The following is a 24042-nucleotide window of genomic DNA, read 5'->3' as shown; positions in this document are numbered from 1 at the left end:
GATCTTTCACTTCTTAGGTTGAGTTAATTCCTGGGTATTTAATTTTATGTGTGGCTATTGTACGTGGGATTACTTTTTTGATTTCTTTTTCACATTGTTTACTGTTGGCATATAGAAATACTACAGATTTTTGTATGCTGATTTTCTACCCTGAGACGTGACTGAATTTGTTTACCAGCTCTAAAAGTTTTTGGTGGTTTCTTTAGGTTTTTCCAAATATAAAATTATATTATCTGCAAACAAGGATAATTTGACTTCTTTCATTCCAATTTGGATGCCCTTTATTTCATTCTCTTGTCTGATTGCTCTAGCTAGGATTTCCAGTACTGTGTTCACTAACAGTGGTGAAAGTGGGAATCCTTGCCATGCTCCAGATCTTAGAGGAAAGGCTTTCAGTTTTCCCCCATTCAGTATTATACTAGCTGTGTGTCTGTCATATATGGCTTTCATTCTGTTGAGGTATATTCCTTCTATATCCAGCTTTTTGAGGGTTTTTATCATGAGGGGATGTTGAATTTTATCAAATGCTTTCCCAGCATCAATCGAAATGATCATATGTTTTTGGTCCTCATTCTGTTGGTGTAATGTATCACATTGATTCATTTGTTTATGCTGAGCCATCCTTGCATCTGAGAGATAAATACCGCTTGATCATGATGAATAATCTTTCTAATATATTGTTGAATTTGGTTTGCTCATAGTTTTCTGAGGATTTTTGCGTCAATATTCATCAGATATATTGACCTGTTTTTTTTTTTTTTTTTTGGTGTGTCTTTGTCTGGTTTTGATATCAGGATAAAACTGGCTTCACGGATGAGTTTAGAAGTATTCTCTCCTCCTTTATTTTTCAGACCTCATGGGTGAGTTTAGAAGTATTCTCTCCTCCTCTATTTTTCAGAATAGTTTCAGTAGGACTGGTATTATTTCTTTAAATGTTTGGTAGCATTCAGCGGTGAAGGCATCTGGTCCTGGGGTTTTGTCTACTTGGAGCCTTTTTAGTACAGCCTCAGTCTCATTTCTTAATGGTCTCTTCAGGTTTGGATTTCTTCCTGGTTCAATCTTGGTATGTTGCATGTGTCTAGGAATTCATCCATGTCTTCTAGGTTTTCTAATTTATTGACATAAGCTTGCTCATAGTAGCCATTAATGATTCTTTGAATTTTTGTAGTAAGAGTTGTAATGTCTCCTTTTTCATTTTTGATTTTATTTTTTTGGATCTTCTTTTTTTCTTATTTAGTATGGCTAAAGGCTTGTCACTTTTGTTTAACTTTTCAAAAACCAACTTTTTGTTTCATTGATCTTTTGTATTGTTCTCTTCATTTCAATTCCATTTATTTCTGGTCTGATATTTATTCTTTACTTTCTTATACAGTTTTTGGGTTTGGTTTGCTTTTCTTATTCTTTAAGATGCATCATTAGATTGTTTATTTGAAGTTTTTCCTCTTTTTCTGACATTGACCCTTATAGCTATAAACTTCCCTCTTAGTACTGCTTTTGCTGTATCCCTTGGGTTTTCATATGTTTTGTTTCTGTTATCATTTGTTTTAAGAAATTTTTCAATTTCCTTAATTTCTTCAGTGTCCCACTGGTCATTCAGGAGAATATTGTTTAATTTCCATGTATTTGTTAGTTTACAAAATTCATCTTGTTATTGATTTCTAGTTTTATTGCATTGTGTCCAGAGAAGATGCTTGATATTATTTCAATTTTTTGAATGTTTTAAGACTTGTTTTGTGACCTAACATGTGATCTATTCTTGAGAATGATTCATATGCTGAGGAAAAAAATGTGTATAAAAATGTGTATTCTGCAGTTGTTGGATGAAAACTATGTAAATATTGTTTAGATTCATTTGGTCGATAGTGGATATTAAGTCTAATATTTCTTTATTGATTTTCTGTCTGGAAGATCTGTCTTCTTTGTGTTTGAAGGATTATACGTCATATATATATACACACCAGATATACTATTCTAGGGTAAGTTTTCTTCTTTCAGTAATTTTTAATTTAATTTAATTTAATTTTTTTGAGACAAGGTCTTGCTCTATTGCCCAGGCTAGAGTACAGTAGCATAATCACTGCTCACTGCAGCCTCGATGTGCTGGGCCTAAGTGATCCTTGTACCTCAGCCATCTGAGCAGCTGAGACTGCAAGTACATGCCACCACACCCAACTAATTTTGTTAATTTTTTTTGTAGAGATGAGATCTCACTGTGTTCTGCAGGCTGGTCTTGAACTCCTGAGCTCAAGTAATTTTCCTGCTTTGGCCTCCCAAAGTGCTGGGATTACAGGCATGAGCCACCATGCCTGGACTCCTTCAGTGCTTTAAATATGTCATGCCACTCTCTCCTGGCATAAGCCTGTAAGGTTTCTACTGAAAAGTCTGCTACAAGACATATTGGAGCCCCATTGTGTGTTATTTATTTTCTCTTATTGGTTTTAGAATATTTTCTTTAGCCTTGATCTTTTGAAGTTTGATTATTATATGCCTTGAGGTAGTCTTCTTTGGGGTGAATCTACTTAGTGTTCTATAACCGTCTTGTACTTGCACATTGATATCTTCCTCTGAGTTTGGGAAGTTCTCTGTTATTTTCCCTTTTAATAAACTCTCTACCCCTATCTCTCTCTCTACCTCCTCTTTAAGACAAATAACTCTTAAATTTGCCCTTTCGAAGCTATTTTCTAGAGCTTATAGGCATGCTTTAATCTTTTTTATTCTTTTTTTGTCTCCTCTGCATATTTTCAAACAGTATGTCTTTAAGCTCACTAATGCTTTATTCTGCTTGATTGATTCTGCTATTAAAAATGCTGATGTGTTCTTCAGTGTGCCAATTGTATTTTTCAGCTCTAGAGTTTCGGCTTGATTTTTTTTAAATTATTTTATTCTCTTTATTAAATTTATCTAGTAGAATTCTGAATTTCTTCTCTGTGTTATCTTGAATTTCTTTGAGTTGCCTCAAAACAGCTATTTTGAATTATCTGTCTGAAAGGTCACATATCTCTGTTTCTCTATGTTGGTCTGTGATGCCTTATTTAGTTCATTTGGTGAGGTCATGTTTCGCTGGACGGTGTTGATGCTTATAGATGTTCTTTGGTGTCTGGGCATTAAGAAGTTAGGTATTTATTGTAGTCTTCACTGTCTGGGTTTGTTTGTACTCGTCTTTCTTGGGAAGGCTTTCTAAATATTTGAAATGTCTTGGGTATTGTGATCTAAGCTGTATCTGTTTTAGGGTGCACTCCAAGTCCAGTAACACTGTGGTTCCTTCAGTCTCATGAAGGTACTGCCTTGATAGTCTTAGACAAGATCTGGAAGAATTCTCTGGATTACCAGGAAGATACTCTTTTCTCTTTCTTTACTTTCTCCCAAACAAATGGAATGTCTCTGTTCTGAGTCATTTAACGTTGCGGGGGCGGCGGGGGAAGGAACATGAGCACCCCTGTGGCTACCACCACTCTGGCTGTGCTGGGTCAGACTTGAAGCCAGCACAGAATTGGGTCGCACCCAAGGCCTGCTGTAACCACTCCCTGGTTACTGCCTATGTTCTCTCAAGGCCCTGGGGCTCTGCAATCAGCAGGTGGCAAAGCAAACCAGGCCTATGTCCTTCCATTCAGGATCGCAAGTATCCTCAGACCCTTAGTGGGTCCATAGGTGTCATACAGGAGTCAGGGATTAGAGTAAAAAGCCTTAGAAGTCTACCTGGGGTTCTATTGTACTGTAGCTAAGCCGGCACTCAAACCACAAGATGCAGTTCTTCCCACTCTTCCCTCCCCTTTCCAAAGGCAGAGGAGGCTCACACCATAGCCATCACCACCATAGGACATGGAAAGTACTGCCAGACTACTGCCAATGTTCCTTTACAGCCAAAGAGCTCTTAAGTCAACTTGTGGTGAATGCTGCTTGGCCTAGGAATCACCCTTCAGGGCAATGGGCTCCCCTTTGGCCCAGGGCAGATCCAGAAATGCCATCCAAGAGCCAAGTTCTAGAATCTAGAGTGCTTGGTACTCTACTCACCTGTGGCTGAGCTGGTACCTGAAGCCAGCAAGTCTCAGAGGCCCACCCAAAGCCCTCAACATAGTGCTTGGGTATCTCTGCTGGTTATTCAGAGCCCAAGGGCTCTTCAGTTAGCAGGTAGTGAATTGTTCTAGGACTGGGTTTTTTCCTTCAAAGCAGTGGGTTCCCTTGTGGCCCAGAGTGTGTCAAGAAATGTCAACCTGGAGCTAGGGCCTGAAAAGGGGGCCTCACGGCTCTCACTGGCACCCTATCCTGCTGGGGCTGAGCTGATATCCAAGATGCAAGACAAAGTTCTCCCCACTTTTCCCTCATCTCTCCTCAAGGAGAAAGAAAGTGTCTCTTTTGGAGTCATAAGCTGTGCAGCTTGGGGTTAGAGGAGAGGTGATACCAGCACTCCCTTACCTGCCCCGGCTGGTGTCTCAGTCAGTCATGTGTACCCCTAATTCACTGTCTCTGGGCTGAGTTCAGCATTAGGACTTGCTTAAGAGTTGCAGTTCTCTGGCCTACAGTGCTTTTCAAGTTTACTTAGACATCCAGAGCACTTTAGCCCTCAGTGGCAAGGTTTCCAGGAACTCAAGTTCTGGGATTGGCGATTCCCCTTTAGCTAGGGCTGATTTAAGTGCCCCCTCTGTGTGTGTATATGGGAGGGAGGGGGCATCAGCTGAGTTTGGTCTGGTTTTTCTTTCTGCTCTAACAGGAAAGCATTGAGTTCAACACCTTACAATTGCTGTGCCCTCCCTCCCCCAGCATACAAAAATGCTCTTTGCACCATGCTGCTGCTCCTGGAGGATGGGGGAGGGGTGACATCTGTGATTCAAGACTTTTTTCTACCTCTTTGGTGCATCTTTCAGTGATATAAACTTATGAGGGCTCACCTGATTTTTGTTTCTATTGAAGGTGGTTTGTGTCTGAGTGTGTGTGTGTGTGTGTGTGTGCGCGCGTGCATGTGGTAGATAGTTGTTAAATTGGTGTCCTTGCAGGGCAGGATGATTGGTGAAGCCTTCTATTCTACCATCTTGCTTCACCTTCTTCCCCAATCCTTTCTTAAAGACTCCATCGCTCAGTGCTGCCACATTGGGGATTAAGTTTCAGCATGAGTGTTAGAAGGGACAAAGATTCAAACCATAGCAATGAGTAAGGAGATTGAATCAGTAATAAAATGTGTTGCATCAAAGAAAATCCCAGGACCTGATGGCTTTACCATGGAATTCTACCAAACATTTGTTTTATTATTTAGTTATTTATTTAACTTTTATTTTAGGTTCTGGGGTACATGTGCAGATTTGTCATATAGGTAAGTTTCGTGTCATGGGAGTTTGGTGTAGAGATTGTTTCATTAACCAGGTATTGAACCTAATATCTGATAGGTAGTTTTGCAGTCTTCATCCTCCTCCCACCCTCCACCCTCAAGTAGGCTCCAGTGTCTGTTGTTCCCTTCTTTGTGTTCATAAGTACTCTATGTTTAGCTCTCACTTATAAGTGAGAACATAGGGTATTTGATTTTCTGTTCTTGCACTGGTTCGCTTAAGATAATGGCCCCCAGCTCCATCCATGTTGCTGCAAAGGAGATGATTTCATTATTCCATGGTGTACCTGTACCACGTGTTCCTTACCCAGTCTACCATTGATGGGCATTTATGTTGATTCCATGCCTGTGTTATCGTGAATAGTGCTGCAGTGAACATACATGTGCATGTGGCTTTATGGTAGAGTAATTTATATTCCTTTGGACAAATACTCAGCAATGGGATTGCTTGGTCAAATGGTAATTCTGTTTTAGGTTCTTTGAGAGATAACTACACTGCTTTCCACGATGGTTGAACTAATTTACATTCCCACCAGCAGTGCATAAGTGTTTCTTTTCTCCTCAACCTCGCTGGCATCTGTTATTTTTTGACTTTTTAATAATAGCCATTCTGACTGGTGTGAGATGGTATCTCGTTGTGGTTTTGATTTACATTCTATAACAATTAGTGGTGTTAGGCATTTTTTCATATGTTTGTTGGTTGCATATGTGCCTTCTTTTGTGAAGTATCTGTTCGTGCCTTTGCCTACTTTTTAATGGGGTTGTTTTTTGCTTGTTAATTTTTTTAAGTCTTTATAGATTCTGGATATTTGACCTTTGTCAAATGCATAGTTTGCAAATATTTTCCGCCATTCTGTAGGGTGTGTGTTTACTCTATTGATAGATTCTTTTTGCTGTGCAGAAGCTATTTAGTTTAATTGGTTCCCATTTATTACCTTTTCTTTGTGTTGCAATTGCTTTTGGTGTCTTTATCATGAAATCTTTGCCAAAGTCTATGTCCAGAATGATATTTCCTCGGTTATCTTCCAGGGTTTTTTATAGTTTTAGGTTTTATACTTAACTCTTTAATCCATCTTGAGTTGATTTTTTTTTTTTAAATATGGTGTAAGGAAAGGGCCCAGTTTCAATCTTCTGCATATGGCTAGTCAGTCATACCAGCACCATTTATTGAATAGGGAGTCTTTTCCCCATTGCTTGTTTTTGTAAACTTTGCCAAAGATCAGATGGTTGTAGGTGTGCAGCTTTATTTCTGGGCTCTATATTCTGTGCCATTGGTCTATGTGTCCTGTTTTTGTACCAGTACCCTATTGTTTTGCTTACTGTAGCCTTGTAGTACAGTTTGAATTCGGGTAATGTGATGCATCCAGCTTTGCTCTTTTTGCTTAGGATTGCCCTTGCTATTCAGGTTCTTTTTTCACATGAATTTCAAAGTAGTTTTCCACATGAATTTCAAAATAGTTTTTTTCTAATTCTATGAAGAATGTCAATGGTAGTTCGATAGGAATAACATTGAATCTGCAAATTGCTTTGGGCAGTTTGGCCGTTTTGACAATATTGATTTTTCCTGTCCATGAGCATGAAATGTTTTTCCTTTGTTTGTGTCATCTCTGATTTCTTTGAGCAGTGTTTTGTCATTCTCATTGCAGAGATCTTTGACCTCCCTGGCTAGCTGTATTCTTAGATGTTTTATTCTTTTTGTGGCTATTGTGAATGAGATTGCACTCTTGATTTGGCTCTCAGTTGGATGTTGTTGGTATATAGGAATGCTACTGATTTTTGTGCATTGATTTTATATCCTGAAACTTTGCTGAAGTTGTATATCATATCATGGAGTTTTGGGCAATGACTGGAATTTTCTAGGTATAGAATAATATTGTCTGCAAACAGGATACTTTGACCTCCTCTCTTTCTATTTAGATGCTTTTTTTTTTTTCTTTCTCTAGCTTGTTTGCTCTGGCTAGCACTTCCAGTACTATGTTGAACAGAAGTGAGAGAGGACATCCTAGCCTTGTTCTAGATTTCAAGGGGAATGCTTCCTTCCATCTTTTGCCCATTCAGTATAATGTTGGCTGTGGCATTGTCATAAATGGCTCTTATTATTTTGAAGTATGTTCCTTAAGTGCCTTGTTCATTGAGAGTTTTTAACATGAAAGGGTGTTGAACTGTATTGAAAACCTTTTTTGTATCTATTGAGACAATCATGTGGTTTTTGTTTTTGGTTCTCTTTATGTGGTGAATCACATTTATTGATTTGCATATACTGAACCAAGCTTGCATCCCAGGGATGAAGTCTACTTGTTTATGGCAGATAAGGTTTTTGATATGCTGCTGGATTCAGTTTGCCAGTATTTTTTGAGGATTTTTGCATCTATGTTTATCAAAGATATTGCCCTGAAGTTTTCTTATTTTGTTGTGTTTCTCAAAGGTTCTGGGGTCCTGCATGTGTATTGCAGTTTTGATGATGTGGTGTCAGGCAGCTTAGGGATTTTACCCTCAGGTTTGTATCATGTCAGGATCTCTTACGGGCTTTGTACTTCTAAGATCAGATTAAGAATGTGATACTTTTGGTTGGTGGAGTGGTAGAGAGGATTGGCATAGAACAATTTAGGGTAGCAATGTCAGTAAGATGAAAGATTTGGATACAGATTAGGTATGAGAAATTGAGTTCAAGTTGAACATTTATAGGATGAATCAAGGGGCTATTTGGAGATTGGGTAGTGAATTGTGATACAAAGAGGATGGGACCTTTGCGTTGGAGTAATGGTAGAAACAATAAACAATGATGAGATGGAAGTGAGAATTATATTTATAAAATTAGGCTGGGGCAGTGGTTTGGGATAGGCTGTGTTAAGAATTGTATTTGTGGGTGAATGTATCCAGCAGTGAAATTGGGTGAAACTGAGAATTGGAGTAGAGGGCATTTGTGGATGAGTTGGTTTTTGGGTTGAAGCTGGGTGTTGGTGGATGGCTTGACCAGTGTTGTGTTTGTCTTGGGATTGTGGCTTGGGTGGGCATAACATGGAGGTAGAACTGGGACTGGCATTTGGTTTTGTCAGATGTTTGGTGCAAAAAGAACGAATGTTGGGTTGTTATGAGCAGAATTTGGGTTAGTCTGGGATGAGGGCTGGCTAGAGTTTAATGAAACACCTGAATTGCACCACAGCAAGGGTCTTATGGAATGGCAACTAATTAGCCTTGAATAAAATATATCTAGTGTCCTTTCACATTCTTCAAAAACCCCCTTGAGTGTGATTTTCATTGACCATAAATAGCCCTAAATGTAGGAGAAGGCAGTGCAGGTAAATGAAATTGGGGGGCTAGAATGTTTCCAGATGCATACCTTCAAACCATGGCAGTTCCAGTAAACACACACACACACACACACACACAAAAGAAACAAGAAACACAGGAGGAACATTAACCAGACATATGGGCAACCAACCAAAGTTATTTCTCCTTTCTTGGGAATGAGTTCAGTTATGATGTCTAGCCTTTTCCCTTCTTCCTCCCCTTGCTTCTACTCCTACTGCTCTGCCATCCCTTCCTTTCACTCTCCTCTCTTTTTCTCTTATACTCCATCCTCCAAACTCCTTTTCCTTTGACCTTTTTTCTTGAGGTATCCTTGTTCTCATATTCAGTAAAACATGGGAATAGTAATCATCATATTGTAAAATGAATTTACAATAAAATGAAGACAGAACTTTATGTTTCAAGGGTTATAAAAAGTTCTCCTTCCTCAATGATTTTTAAAATGTGTCCAGCTGGAATAATTCAGGGCCAGGAACTATTTTGAACAACCTCTTCTAACAAGAAAGTCACTCATTCTTTTCTTTTACCATCTCAAGCATACACATATGAGATTTATCTACTTATATTTTCATATAAATCTCTGTATCCCTGTTGTTAAGCTGAGTGTTTTATTTACTTTATTTGTAAATGTCTATTAAATAAATTAATGTATAAACGATTTATGACTAAATAAACATAGTATGCCATAAGTGATATAATTGAGACAGAAAGACATTTGAAGTTTAGGAGAACACATTTTGGGGTTCCCAGTTGGCAGAAGATAAATGTGTCAGGTATACTTAGGTATATTTTTAAGAGCTCTGGATGGAACTATTAAAAAAGTACATACATAAGTTCTTGATGGTTCTTGATGGTGGTTGTAGGTGTTACTTGATTTATGATGTTAAGCTGTGGACGATATTGTGAGGGAAGACAGTCTGGGCAATATATAAATGTGAGAGTTAGAAGGTCATGATTGGGAATAGTTGAGGAATTAACATCAAGCGGGGGCTTATGATAGTGGTGAGGGGGAAACTCATGCAAGACACCATTCCCTGGGCCGCTATCCAGTCCTACTGAATTTCTAGAGAAGATTTAGTGTGAGAATTTAAAATAACTTCCTCAAATTATTTTATGTTCTTGCCTCTAAAACTTCCTTCTCTATACACACTTGATATCTGATGCCCATATCTGAAACGGGTCTAAGTCCATTTCTGAAATAGAAAAGCTAGTTTCAGAGAGTTGAGACACAAAATCATTGTTAAGTTGAGACACATCACATTGCTGGGATGTGAAAGCAGGTGTCCTCTGTCTTCTGGTCTGAAGAGGGAGGGATTTCAAAGGTGACATTAATTTGATGTGGGAGATAACAATGCACAGTGATTCAGGACAATATGAAGTCATGGAAGCTGTTCAAGAGAGAGGAGTAGCAAAGGTCTTTGACGAAACTTTTGGGTGCCACTATAGGAGGCTTCCTCCTGAGGCTGTCTTGGGCTACTCCACATGTGGAGAGACTGAAGAAAATGCATTATTTCTCCCTTATTCTTATATATGTTCCTACTTCTCTCTCTGGTGACTAAAAACAGGAAGTGTTCCATCTGGTGTATTTGGGAAAGAGGAAAATTCTCCAGATCTGGTGTTATCCAGAAAAACGTGGATGCCACCCTGGGGAAACCCCCTGCAGATATTCTCATCCTCCTGTTAGTAGGATGATGCCAGGAGAGACATCATGATGAAGGTTTTGAGGTAAAAAAGGATTGAGGTAAAAAAGACAGTGATACTATGATGCTGGAGCATGGATGAATCAGTGCCAGTTTCATCCCCCTTCTTCTGGTTGACCAGCAAGATGTCTGATGTAGCAACAGTTGAGTGCTTTCTCTGGAGTTCTGTGGTAGTTTGAATGTACCACAGCATGCAAATGTCATTTACTTCACTTCTTTCCTTTTCTATCTTCCTACTTCATCCATGCTTAAAGGAGAAAGGATGGACATTCCTTATAAAGAAAATCACAATCAAGAGCGTTGCAGTTTACAGGTTCTTTGGACTCATTTTTATTAGTGTGGTTGGCATTGGAGACCTCTGTGTTCCTAGCCTGGTACAGAGTATGTAATGATAAACTGGTGTGGAATGAGGGGATGGATGGAATGTAGCAGCATAAGCTGAATTACAGGCTAGAGAGTGTAGATTTTATATTGAAGGCACTGGGAACATCTTGTGCCCATTATTCAAGGAAATACCAGCCTCTCCAAGAAATTGTATTAGACAGGGAAGCAATGTGACAGGCAGGAAAGAATATGTGTTATGAGTCATGTATGTTGACTTTATATCCTGCAACTTGGTTGAATTTGTTTCTTAGTTCTAGCATTTATTTTAGTGTGGAATCTTTAGGATTTTATACAAATAAGATCATGTTGCCTGTAAGACATGGAACCAACCCAAATGCCCATCAGTGATAGACTAAAGAAAATGTGGTACATATAAACAATGGAATACTATTCAGCCATAAAAAGGAATGAGATCATGTCCTTTGCAGGGACATGGATGAAGCTAGAAGCCATCATCCTCAGCAAACTAACACAGAAACAGAAAACCAAACACTGCATGTTCTCACTTATAAGTGGGAGCTGAACAATGAGAACACACGGACACAGGGAGGGAAAAAACACACACTGGGGCCTGTTGGAGGGGGAAAAAAGGAGGAAAGCATCAGTACAAATAGCTAATGCATGCCAGGCTGAAAACCTAGGTGACTGGTTGGTAGGTGCAGCAAACTACCATGACACATGTATACATACCTATGTAAGAGACCTGCACGTTCTGTACATGTACATGTATCCCGGAACTTAAAGTAAAAAAAGAAAAATGAAAAAGATCATGTTGCCTGTGAATAGAGATAATGCTACTTCTTCCTTTCCAGTTTGGATGCCTTCTATTTATTTTTCTTGCTGAACTGCTGTGGTCAGGACTTCTATGTTGGAATAGAACATAGTAGACTAGAAGTGGTGAAAGAGAACATACTTACCTTGTTCCTCATCTTAGAGAAAAAGCTTTCATCATTGAGTATGATATTATCTGTGGAACTTTTATATATTATCTTTGTTATGTTGAGGCAAATTCCTTTCATTCCTAGCTTTTTGGATGCTTTTATCATAGAAGGGTGTTGAATTTTCAAATGGCTTATCTGCAATTCAGATAATCTCATGTTTTCCCCCCATAATTCTATTTCCCCTTAATGTGGCATATTACATTGATTGATTTTCAAATGTTGAACCATTCTTGTATTTAAGGGAAAAAAATCCCATTTGATCATGATGTGTAATCATTTTAAATTGCTCTTTAATTCTGTTTGCCAGTTTTTAAAATGGATTTTTGCATCAATATATGTCAGTGATACTGGTTTGTAGTTTTATTTTCTTGTAGCGTCTGTGTCTGTGTCTGGCTTCGGTATAAGTGCAATGCTGGCCTTGTAAAATAAGTTTGGAAGTACTTCCTCCTCTTCAGCTTCTCAGAAGAGTTTGAAGAGGATTAATATTAATTCTTTAAATGTTTGGTAGAACTCACCAGTGAAGTAATTTGATCCTAGACTTTTGTTGTTGTTGGTAGGTTTTTGATTACTGATTCAATCTCTTTACTTATTAAAGGCCCGTTCAGATTTTCTATTTCTTCCTAAATCAGTCTTGGCAGGTTAGGGGTTTCTAGGAATTTATCAATTTTATTTAGGTTATCCAATTTGTTGGCATACAATTGTTCATATAGTATTTTCTTATAATCCTTTTCACTTCTGTAAAAGTAGTCATAATGTCCCCTTATTCATTTCTAATTTCAGTTATTTGAGCATTCTTGTTTTTTTCTTTTTTAGTCTAGATATGATTTTTTTATTTTATTGAACTTCTTTATACACTTTTTAAAAACGTTCATTTTAGTTTCAGGGGTACTTGTGCAGGCTTGTTATATAGGTAAACTGTCACAGGGGTGTGTCGTACACATTATTTAGTCACCCAGGTACTAAGCCCAGTTATTTTTTCTCCTTCTTTCCCTCCTCCTGCCCTCCACCCTCAGATAGGCCCCAGTGTTTGTTGTTCCTTTCTTTGTGCCTGTGTGTTCTCATCATTTAGCTCCCACTTGTAAATGAGAACATGCAGTATTTGGTTTTCTGTTCCTGCATTAGTTTGCTAAGAATAATGGCCTCCAGCACCATGTTCGTGCAAAGGACATGATATAATTATTCTTTATGGCTGCATAATATTCACATTTTCTTTATCCAGTCTACCATTGATGGGCAGTTAGGGTGATTCCACAGCTTTGCCATTGTGAATAGTTCTGCAATAAGCATACATGTTCCTGTGTCTTTATGACAGAATGATTTATATCCCTTTGGGTATGTACCCAGTAGTGGGATTGCTGGGTTGAAAGGTAGTTACATTTTTAGCTCTTTGAGAAATAACCACACCACTTTCCACAATGGTTGAACTAGTTTACACTCCTGCCAACAGTATATAACTGTTCTATTTTCTCCACACATCTGTTATGCTTTGACTTTTTAGTAACAGCCATTCTGACTGGTGTGAGATAGTATCTCATTGTGGTTTTCATGTACATTTCTCTAATGATTAGTGATATTGAGCTTCTTTTCCATGTGCTTATTGGTGACATGTATGTCTTCTTTTGAAAAGTGCTGTTCATATCCTTTGCCCACTTTTTAATGGGGTAGTTTTTTCTTGAAAACTTGTTTACATTCCTTATAGATGTTGGATATTAGATTTGTGTCAGCTGCATAGTTTGCAAAATTTTTCTTCTATTCTGTAGGTACATTAATCTGTTCTCACATTGCTATAAATAAATAACTGAGACTGGGTACTTTAAAAGAAAAGAAGTTAAATTCGCTCATGGTTCCGTAAGCTGTACAAGAAGCATTGAGGTTTCTCTTTCTGGGGAGGCCTCAGGAAGTTTCAATCATGGTGGAAGGCAAAGTGGGAGCAAGGCATCTCACATGATGGGAGCAGGAGCAAGAGAGAGAGCAAGGGGGGAAAGGTGCCACACACTTTTAAACAACCAGAGCTCGTGAGAACAGCAAGGGGATGGTGCAAAACCATCTTGAAGGATCCACCCCCATGATCCAATCATCTCCTATCAGGCACCACCTCCAACATTAGAGATTAAAATTGAACATGAGATTTAGGTGTGGACACAGATCCAAACCATGTCAGTAAGTTGTCTGTTTACTCTGTTGATAGTTTCTTTTGCTGTGCAGAAGCTCTTTAGTTTAATTAGATCCATTTGTCAATTTTTGCTTTTGTTGCAATTGCTTTTGGCATCTTCTTCATGAAATCTTTGTCAGTTCTTATGTACAGAATGGTATTGCCTATGTTGTTTTTCAGGATTTTTATAGTTTGTGGTTTTATATTTAACTCTGTGATCCATCTTGAGTTGATTTTTGCATATGGTATAAGGAAAGGGTCCAGTTTCAATCTTCTGCATATGGCTAGCTAATTATCTTAGTACCACTTATTGAATAGGAAGTCCTTTCCCCATTGCTTGTTTTTGTCAACTTTGTTGAAGATCAGATGGTTGTAGGTGTGTGGCCTTATTTCTGGCCTCTCTGTTCTGTTCCATTGGTCTATTGGTCTGTGTATCTGTTTTTGTAGTAGTACCATGATGTTTTGGTCACTGTAGCCCTGTGGAATAATTGAATTTGAGTAGCATGATGCTTCTTGCTTTGTTCTTTTTGCTTTGGCTATTGGGGCTCTTTTTGTTCCACATGAGTTTTAAAATAGTATGTTTTTCTAATTCTGTGAAGAATGTCATTGGTAGCTTGATAGGAATAGCATTGAATCTGTAAATTGCTTTGGGCAAGAATGGCCATTTTAATGATATTGATTTTTCCTATCTATGAGCATGAAATGTTTTCCATTTATTTGTGTCCTCTCTGGTTTCTTTGAGCAGCAGTGTTTTGTAATTCTCATTGTAGAGATCTTTCACCTCCATGGTTAGCTGTATTCCCAGGTATTTTATTCTTTTTGTGGCAATTGTAAATGGAATTGTGTTCCTGATGTGGCTTTCCACCTGGCTGTTGTTAGTATATTGGAATGTTAGTGATTTTTGTATGTTGATTTTGTAGCTTGAAACTCGGCTGAGTTGTATATCAGCTTAAGGATCTTTTGGGCTGAGACTATGGGGTTTTCTAGATACAGAATCTCGTTATCTGCAAACAGGAATCGTTTGACTTCTTCTCTTCCTATTTGGATGCCCTTTATTTTTTTCTCTTGTTCGATTCTTCTGGACATGCCTTCCAGTATATGTTGAATAAGAGTGGTGACAGAGAGCATACTTGTCTTTTCGTTTTGCAAGGGAAATGCTTCCAGCTTTTGCATTCAGTGTGATGTTGGCTGTAGGTTTGTCATAGATAGCTCTTATTTTGAGGTGTGTTCCTCTGTACCTATTTTTTTGAGATTTTTAAATGAAGGGATGTTGAATTTTATTGAAAGCCTTTTCTGCTTTGATCATCATCACCTATTGAGATGATCATGTGGTTTTTGTTTTTGGTTCTGTTTATGTGATGAATCACGTTTATTAATTTGCATGTGTTGAACCAAGCTTGCGTTCCAAGGATAAAGCTTACTTGACTATGGTGGGTAAGGTTTTTGATGTGCTGCTGGATTTGGCTTACCAGTATTTTGTTGAGGATTGTTTGCATCAGTGTTCATCAAGGATATTGGCCTGAAGTTTTATTTTTTATTGTATCTCTGCCAGGTTTTAGTATCAGGATGATGCTGGCCTCATAGAATAAGTTGAAGAGGAGTCCCTTCTTCTCAATTTTTTTGGAATAGTTTCAGTTGGAATGGTACCAGCTCTTCTTTGTATACCTGGTAGAATTCTGTTGTGACTCTGTCTAATCCTGGGCTTTTTTTTTTTTTTGGTTGGAAAGCTATTTACTACTGATTCAATTTCAGAGCTCATTATTGGTCTTCTCAGGGATTCAATTTTTTCCTGGTTTAATCTTGGGAGGGTGTATGTGTTCGGGAATTTATCCATTTCTTCTAGATTTTCAAACTAGACTTTCTAGTCTGTGTGTATAAACATGTCCATAGTAGTCTCTGACAGTTATTTGTATTTCTGTGGGGTCAGTGGTAATATCTTCTTTGTTGTTTCTAATTTGTGTTTATTTGGATCTTCTCTCTTCTTTATTAGTCTAGATAATGGTCTATCTTATGAATTTTTTCAAAAAACCAACTCCTGGGTTCATTTATATTTTGGATTTTTTTTTTTTTTTTTTAATGTGTTTTCGATCATGGCCAGGCTGGGGCCCTGGGAGAGGCCAGCAGACTGAGAGGTGCTTAGGTCAAACTGGTCGCATGTCATGGGCAAGAATGCCCTACAGTGTTTAGGTCCAAAAGTTCCCCTAGGGTTAAAGTCTCATATGGGATCAAGTTGAGCCTAGGAGGGTAGGTCTCCCTTGTCATGTTCCATTACAGATACTCCTGCACCAAGCCCCCTGGGCTCCACACCAGCTGGAGTTCTGCCTCTACCACTTCTCTAAGCAGCTCTCCTTGCCAACAGAAGTGTCTGTGGTGGTTGAGGGATCTCCTGCTGGGATTCCAGAGGCCTCCTTGCCTGTTTAACTCACCCCTTCCACAGGAGTTGCTGGGGGCCAGGAACAAGTTCAGATGTTCAGTACCCGGTGCAGGGTTCTCAGCTCCCTTTCCATTCAGCCTAGCATCGGCATCTTTCCTCTGTCTGCTTTAATGCCTTCCCCTTGAAGAGCTGCTAGGAGTGCACCAGTCTTCCTGATGTCCTGGTCCCTTGGTGGGAGATATTCCTCCTGGCTGCATCCAGTTGGCCATCTTGTAGCAGGAGTCTTAAACTTTTTGAAACGCCAACTCTTTGTTTCATTGCTCTTATCTGCCATTTTTCTGCTTTCCATGCTTATCTTTATCCTAATATTTATTATTTTCTTCCTTCCATTAGCCTTGGGTTTAGTTTGTTTATTTTTAATCTTTAAGGTATAAAGTTAGGTTATTGATTTGAGATCTTTCATTTTTCTTAATGTAAAACTTTATACCACAAGTTTGCCTCTTAGTATTGCTTTCATGAATCATATAAATTTTGGTGTGCTGTGTTTTCATTTTAATTTGTCTCAAGATATTTTCCAATTTTCTTTGTAGTTTCTTCTTTGACTATTGGTTGCTTATGAATGTGTTTTTGGGACTGACATCAACAAGATGGTAAAACAGAACATTCTAGTGCTCATCCCACTGTGGAAGCATCAATTTGAACAACTATTCACATACAAAAATACCTTAAAAGGAGCCAAGGAAACCAGGTGAGAGACTACAGCACCTGAGTGCAGCCCATAAATAAGAAAATACACACTGAAGAAAGTAAGAAGAATCATTTTACATTACCCACCTCATCCCTCTCCCAATCCTAGGCAGAACACCTAGAAGAGATGTATCTTCTACTTGGGGGAAGGAGAAGAAAGTAAGCACCAGCCTTTGCCTTGAACCCCAACATCAGGCCCTGTTGGGAGAACCCGCCCCCAATATTTCAACGTCGGTTCTATTTTCCATAAGTGTCGGCCAGCTGAGAAATAAAGAGAGACAGTACAAAGGGAGGAATTTTACAGCTGGGCCACCAGGGGTGACATCACATATTGGTAGCACTGTGATGTCCACCTGAGTCTCAGACCAGTAAATTTTTATTAAGGGTTTCAGAATGGGAGGGGGTGTAAGAACAGGGAGTAGGTACAAAGATCACATGCTTCAAAGAGCAAAAAGCAGAACTACTAATAAGGGTCTAACAAAGATCACTTGCTTCTGAGGGAACAGGACAAAGGGAAAAAGCAGAACCACTGATAAGGGTCTATGTTCAGCAGTACGCATATTTTCCTGATAAACGTCTTAAACAACAGAAAACAGGGTTCAAGAACAGAGAACTGGTCTGACCACAAATTTACCAGGGCAGAGTTTTTCCCCACCCTAGTAAGCCTGAGGGTTCTGCAGGAGACCAGGGTGTATCTCAGTCCTTATCTCAACTGCACAAGACAGACATTCCACATTCCCAGAGCGGCCATTTATAGACCTCCCCCCAGGAATGCATTCCTTTCCCAGGGTATTAATATTAATATTCCTTGCTAGGAAAAGAAGTCAGCGATATCTCTCCTACTTGCACGTCTGTTTATAGGCTCTCTGCAATAAGAAAAATATGGCTCTTTTTGCCCAACCCCGCAGGCTGTCAGACCTTATGGTTGTCTTCCCTTGTTCCATAAAAATCGCTGTTATTCTGTTCTTTTTCAAGGTGCACTGATTTCATATTGTTCAAACACACATGTTTTACAATCAATTTGTACAGTTAACACAATTATCACAGTGGTCCTCAGGTGACGTACATCCTCAGCTTATGAAGATAACAGAATTAAGAGATTAAAGTAAAGACAGGCATAAGAAATTATAAAAGTATTATTTGGGAACTGATAAATGTCCATATTAAAATGAAATCTTCACAATTTATGTTCCTCTGCCATGGCTCCAGCTGGTCCCTCTGTTCGGGGTCCCTGACTTCCCGCAACAAGGCCCACCTCAATAAAACCCAGTGCAGGGCAGGCCCCTACAGACCCTGACTCCTGGCTGGTACCTACGGACTAAGCCTCCAGTTTTTTCCCAGCACCACATGGAATCCCACAGCCCCTCCAGACTTGGTCTCCAGGCCCTCCCACTACTAGGCTGACCCCAGCAGTGCAAGGTCTAGGCCAACCCCAGTGTTGGGCTAACTTAATGACCCTGAGCATCAGGCCTGCCTCAGTGACTGGCCAGCTCCCACAGACTCAAGCTCCAGGTTGGTGCTTGCAGCCCCAGACTCCAAGACTGCCCAGTGGACTTGGTCACCCCAGTACCAGGATGACCCCGGCAGACCAGACTCTGTACTTCCCATAGCACTGGGCTGGCCCCCACTACCCCAGGCTTCATAATTGCCCCAGCACCGGCTGGCCCCAGCAGCCCTACTGATCAGATCGGTCCCTGTGGATACAGGCTCTAGGCCTAGCCAGTGACTGGTCAGCTCCTGCAGCCCCCGACTCCAGGATTGTCCCAGGTTTCAGACCAACCCTGAACAAGATTGGCCCACACACTCCCAGGCTTTGGGCCCATGCTGGTGCTGGACTGGCAACCCTGGCCTCAGGCACCACGCCAGCAAACATGGACAATATCCTCAGGCCTGCCAAGTGACAGCCCTGTCTCTGTGGCCCCACACATACTCCTAACTAGCCCCTGTGGTCCACACTCCAGCAGACCCAAGGTCTAGTTCTGGTCTGTCCCAGTAGACCTCAGTAGCAGGCTGGCCTCTATGGACTGAGGATGCAAGTCCACCCCTGTAGATCTAGTAACCAGACTCTACCTTAGTTTGTGCTGCTAAGATAAAATACTACAGACTGGGTAATTTGTGTACAAAAGAAATTTATTTATCATGGTCTGGAGGCTGGGAAATTCAAGATCGAGGCATTGGCTAATTTGGGGTCTAGAGAGGGCTGCTGTCTGCTTTCAAGATGATCTCTCAGTGCTGTGTCCTCTGCAGGGGAGAAATACTGTACCTTCAAATGCCAGAAGAAACCAAAGAGCAATAGAGAATTATCTTCAGTCACAAACCCCTTTATAAGGTTGCTAATCCCATTCATGAGGGCTCCACCCTCATGACTTAATAATCTCTCAATGGTGGCACCCCTTAATCCTGTAGCATTGGGTATTAAGTTTTAACATAAATCTTGGAGGGGACAACATCATTGAAACCACAGCAGGCAAACCAACATGAACTCAGGCCCTAGGCCCATCCCAGTGGACCCATGTGACTGGCTCATCACAGAAACTGGCTGGTTCCTGCAGACCCAGGCTCAAGGCCCACCCCAGTGCTAGATCAACCCCTTAGGACCTAGGCTTCTGGCCAACCCTATGGATACAGACTCCAGTCTCAGCTTTGGGGACCCCGGTTCCAGGCCCACCTCCATGAACCCAATCAACAAGTCTATCCCAGTGGATCCAGGCTCCAGGCCCAACCCTGTGGGTCCACGTGCCAGGCCCTTTGATATGCTGACCCAAACACCAACCCACCTTGCCTGAGGACTTCAATGCAAGCCCATTCATGGACCATTCCAGACACTATGACCAGAATGTCTTGTATACAGACATTAATGTAAGGAACATCAAGAAACATGAAAAACCAAGGGGATATACATAATGCCACCAAAAAAACACAGTAATCTTCCAGTAGCTGACCCCAAATAAAGAGATATACAAAATGCCTCACAAAGACTTTATAATTATTTATAAATTATTGTTTTAGGGAAGCTCAGTGAATATCAAGAAAACATAGAGAAATATTTGGGTGGTATCAGAAAACCAATAAATGATCCAAATTAGAAATTTAACAGAGAAATTGAAATTATTTTAAAAATCAAATAGAAATTCTGGAGCTTAAAAGTATAATGTATGTAATGAACAAATGCAACAGAGAGCATCAACAGCAAAATTGATTAAAGAGAAAAAAGAATTTGTGGAGTCAAAAACAGATTATATCAAAATATATAGGCAGAGGACAAAAATGAAAAAAAGAATAAAAAAGGAACGAAGAAAGCTAATGGGATTTATGGGACAACATTAAAGGAGCAAATATTCAAGCTAAAGAATATAAATAAGGAGAAAGAGTCAAAGGGGTAATATTTTTATTTAAAGAAATAGTAGAACATTGCAGAAAAAGAAAACTACAGGTCAATATTTCTTATGAACATTGATGCAAACATCCTCAACAAAATACTAGCAATATGAATTCAGCAGCACATTAAAAGTATTATTTACCATGACCAAATGAGATTTTTTTTCCAAGAATGCAACAATGGTTTAATATGTGCGAATCAAGAAGTGTGATATGCCACATTAAAAGTGTACAGGACACAAACCATAAGATCATCTTAATAGAGGCAGAGACAGCATTTGATAAAATTAATCATCCTTTCATGATTAAAAACTGTCAACAAACTAGGTATAGAAGGAATGTACCTCAACACAATAAAGGCCTTATATGATAAACCACAGCTTACATCATACTCAATGGTGAAAAGTTGAATACTTTTCCTCTAAGATCGAGAACAAAACAAGAATGCCCATTCTTGCCACTTCTATCCACTATAGTCCTGAAAGTCCTAGCTAGAGCAATTAGGCTAGAAAAGGAAATAAGAAGTATCCAAAGCAGAAAGAAAGAAGTAAAATGGTCACTGTTTGCATATGATATGATCTTACATACAGAAAACTCTAAAAGCTATGCACAAAAATTAGAAGTAATAAACAAATTTATTAAAGTGACAGGATACAAAATCAACATACACAAATTCGTAGTGTTTCTACACCTTAACAACAAACTTTGCAGAAAAAAAAGAAAACTAGTGGGTACCAAAATAAAATTCTTAATAAGTTTAATCAAGGAAGTGAAAGATTTGTATACTGAAAACTACAAAACATTGATAAAATAAATTGAAGAAGACACAAATAAAAGATACCTGTGTTTATGAATTGGAAGATTTAATATTGTTAAAATGTTTATACTATCCAAAGTGATCTACAGATTCAATGCAATCCCTATCAAAATTCCAGTGATGTTTTTCACAGAAATAGAAAAAACAATTTAAATATTTGTATGGAGCCACAAGAGACCCTGAATAGCCAAAGCAGACTTGAGCAAAAGATCAAAGCCAGAGGCATCTACCGCCAGACTTCAAAACACATTACAAAGCTATAATAATCATAATAGCATGATACTGGCATAAAATAGACACATAGAACAATAGGACAGACTTAAGAGCCCAGAAAGAAACTTACACATTTAAGGTTAATTGTTTTTTGATAAAGATACAAAGAGCACACAATGAGTAAAGGTAGTCTGTTATTGGGAGAAGTGGACACGCACATACAGAAGAATGAAATTAGATGCTCATCTCACACCACATTCAAAATCAACTCAAAATGGATTAAAAACTTAAACGTGAGACCTGAAACTAAAACAATCAGAAGAAAACAGGGGAAAAACTTCATGACCTTGGTGAGTAAATGATTTTTTGATATGACTTCAAAGTACAAGTAACAAAAGCGAAAATAGACAAATGGGATTATGTAAAACTAAAAAGTTTCTACACTTTTTTTCCCCGCTGTCTAAAGGAGATACTATTTAATTATATAAAAGGCAGGTAATAAAATACATTTCTCTCTTTCTAATCAGGCAGTGAGGCATAAACTGTTGGGGCAATTGTTTTATTTTTTAAATTTTTTTAGATGTAAGAAAGAACTTTATTTCCATATGGCGCTTCGGGTGGGGTCTGATGGGGGCTACAGTCAGATGCTTCCCGGTCCCCACCCCTATAGCTGCCGGGATGTACAGTAAGTGGGTCTTTCAGGGGGACAGCCAGGAGTGGGAGGAGCCCTGGGTCCCCTCTTTTAGGAAGACCTCGTGAGTTCCCTCACTAAGCCCATCCTGGACGGCCTGCAGGTGGTGTGGCTTCTCACTGAGCCAGCGGCCGCCCTCCAGGACATTGTGGTGGGACCTCCGCCGTGGCAGCGTCATGATCCAGAAGGCCACCCGGGGATGGAGCTCCGTGTGGAAGCTGTCCATGGCCTTCCGGATGAACACCAGGGCCTCCTTCTCCTCCATCCTGGGTACCTTCCAGTTACTTTGGAAGCTCCCCTCCGCCGGCTGGATGGATGCCACCACCTTCTCGGAGATTAGCACCTCTCCCGTCTTGTTGTCGGTCACCTTGTCAATCTGGAGGTGGCTGGAGAGGGTGTTGTTTCCCAGCTGGTGCTCCTGGTTCTCCTCTTGGTAGTAGTTCCTAGGGAGGCCCCGGAAATCCATGGGGGCAGAGAAGAAGCTGTCTATGCCCTGAAGCAGGTCATCTTTCAGGAAAAGTCGGCTGAAGCCTTGGAGTAGGCTCTGGAGGCCTGTAAGACCCAAGGAGCTCTCTTGGGCATCAGCGTCGTGGATAGAGGCTGCAGTGGAGGGAGTCACCAGGGCAGAGAGGAGCAGCAGCAGGACCAGCGGATGCCGTATTGTGGGGGCAGGGGAGGAAGTTTCTCCCATCTCACACCCTTTCTGGGCTCCGCCCTTATGCTAGATCACAGCCCGGTCACCGCACTCCAGGACTTCCGGCCGCCCACAGACTATTTGGCCCAATCTCAGCTCACTGGAACCTCCGCCACCCAGGTTCAAGCAATTCTCCTGCCTCAGAATCCCTAGGAGCTGGGATTACAGGTGTGCACCACCACACCTAGCTAATTTTTGTATTTTTAGTAGAAACGGGTTTTCACCATGTTGGCCAGGCTGGTCTTGAACTCCTGACCTCAAGTGATCCACCTGCCTCAGCCTCCCAAAGTGCTGGGATTACAGGCATGAGCCACTCTGCCTGGTGCAATCTGCTGTTATTCTAATGAGGATTTTCTTATATGTGACTTGACACTTTTCCTATGTTTAGAATTCTCTCTTTGATTTTAACTTTTGACAGTTTGACTATAATCTGCCTCAGAGAGGACATTTATGGATTGACTGTGTTTAGGGATAGTTGAGTTTCCTGTATCTGAATGTCTGTATCTCTGGCAAGAATTGGGAAGTTTTCAGTTAATATTTCATTAAATAATTTTTCTTTGACTTTTTCATCCTTCTGGAACTCTAAAATTTTGAATTTTTTTTTTTTTTTTTTTTTTTTTTTGCTTTGGTATCTTATACATCTTCATTCTTTTTTCTTTTCTTCCTTTTTTTTCGTCTGACTGGGTTACTTCAAAAGCTCAGTTTTCAAGTTCAGAAATTTTCTTCTGCTTAATCTAGTTTATCTTAGAAGCTCTCCATTGTAGTTTTGCTTTTATTCACTGTGTTATTCAGTTCCAGGATTTCTGTTTGCTTCTTTTTTTTATGATATGCATCTCTTTGTTGAATTTCTCATTCAGATACTGAGTCGTTTTCTTGATTTGTAATGTTTATCTGTGTTCTCTTGTATCTCTGTGTTTCCTTACAATCATTATTTTGAATTACTTTCCAGGCATTTCATAGATTTCTTTTTATGGGGGGTCTGTTACTGGAGAATTATTTCATTCCTTTGGAGGTGTTGTATTTCTTTGCTTTTTCATGTTTCTTGTGTCCTTACATTGATATCTGTACATATGGTGTAACTGACATTTCTTTCAATTTTATGGAGTAGCTTTAGTAAGGAAAAACGTTTCCCCGTAGAAGTATCTATAATGTAAGTTGGGTAGGGTGCTTTGGCTTTGATTTTGGGTGGACACTGTAGTGTGGTCTCTATATGATTACTTTGGCTGTCATTAACATTAGAGATATATGTGAGCACCTTGGCATCTTAGGGAGTAGTTATTTGTGGAAGCTGTGGCGAGGCTTTGGCAGTTTCATATATTCCAAGT

The 24042-nt window shown here is 39.7% G+C and overlaps 1 protein-coding gene across 2 annotated transcripts; it reads right to left on the bottom strand.

The window, feature by feature from the left end:
* Window positions 1-22013: 22013 nt before the first annotated feature.
* On the bottom strand, window positions 22014-22714 carry LOC102144634 (dickkopf-like protein 1). 2 transcript variants are annotated; one of them, XM_015430077.3, is made up of 2 exons: window positions 22391-22714; window positions 22014-22297 (listed from the first exon to the last, which is right to left on the bottom strand). In XM_015430077.3, the coding sequence occupies exons 1-2, from the start codon at window positions 22712-22714 to the stop codon at window positions 22031-22033; spliced, it is 591 nt and encodes a 196-aa protein (XP_015285563.2). In that variant the 3' UTR covers window positions 22014-22030. The 2 variants fall into 2 exon arrangements, with proteins under 2 accessions (XP_015285563.2, XP_015285562.2); XM_015430076.3 differs by having other exon boundaries at window positions 22014-22714.
* Between the last annotated feature and the right edge of the window lie 1328 nt (window positions 22715-24042).

This window comes from Macaca fascicularis, chromosome 10 (genome assembly GCF_037993035.2).
Source record: "Macaca fascicularis isolate 582-1 chromosome 10, T2T-MFA8v1.1".
Taxonomy (NCBI): Eukaryota; Metazoa; Chordata; class Mammalia; order Primates; family Cercopithecidae; genus Macaca; species Macaca fascicularis.
Note: the sequence above shows the minus strand (reverse complement) of the source record. Positions and strands in the feature narration are given on the sequence as shown.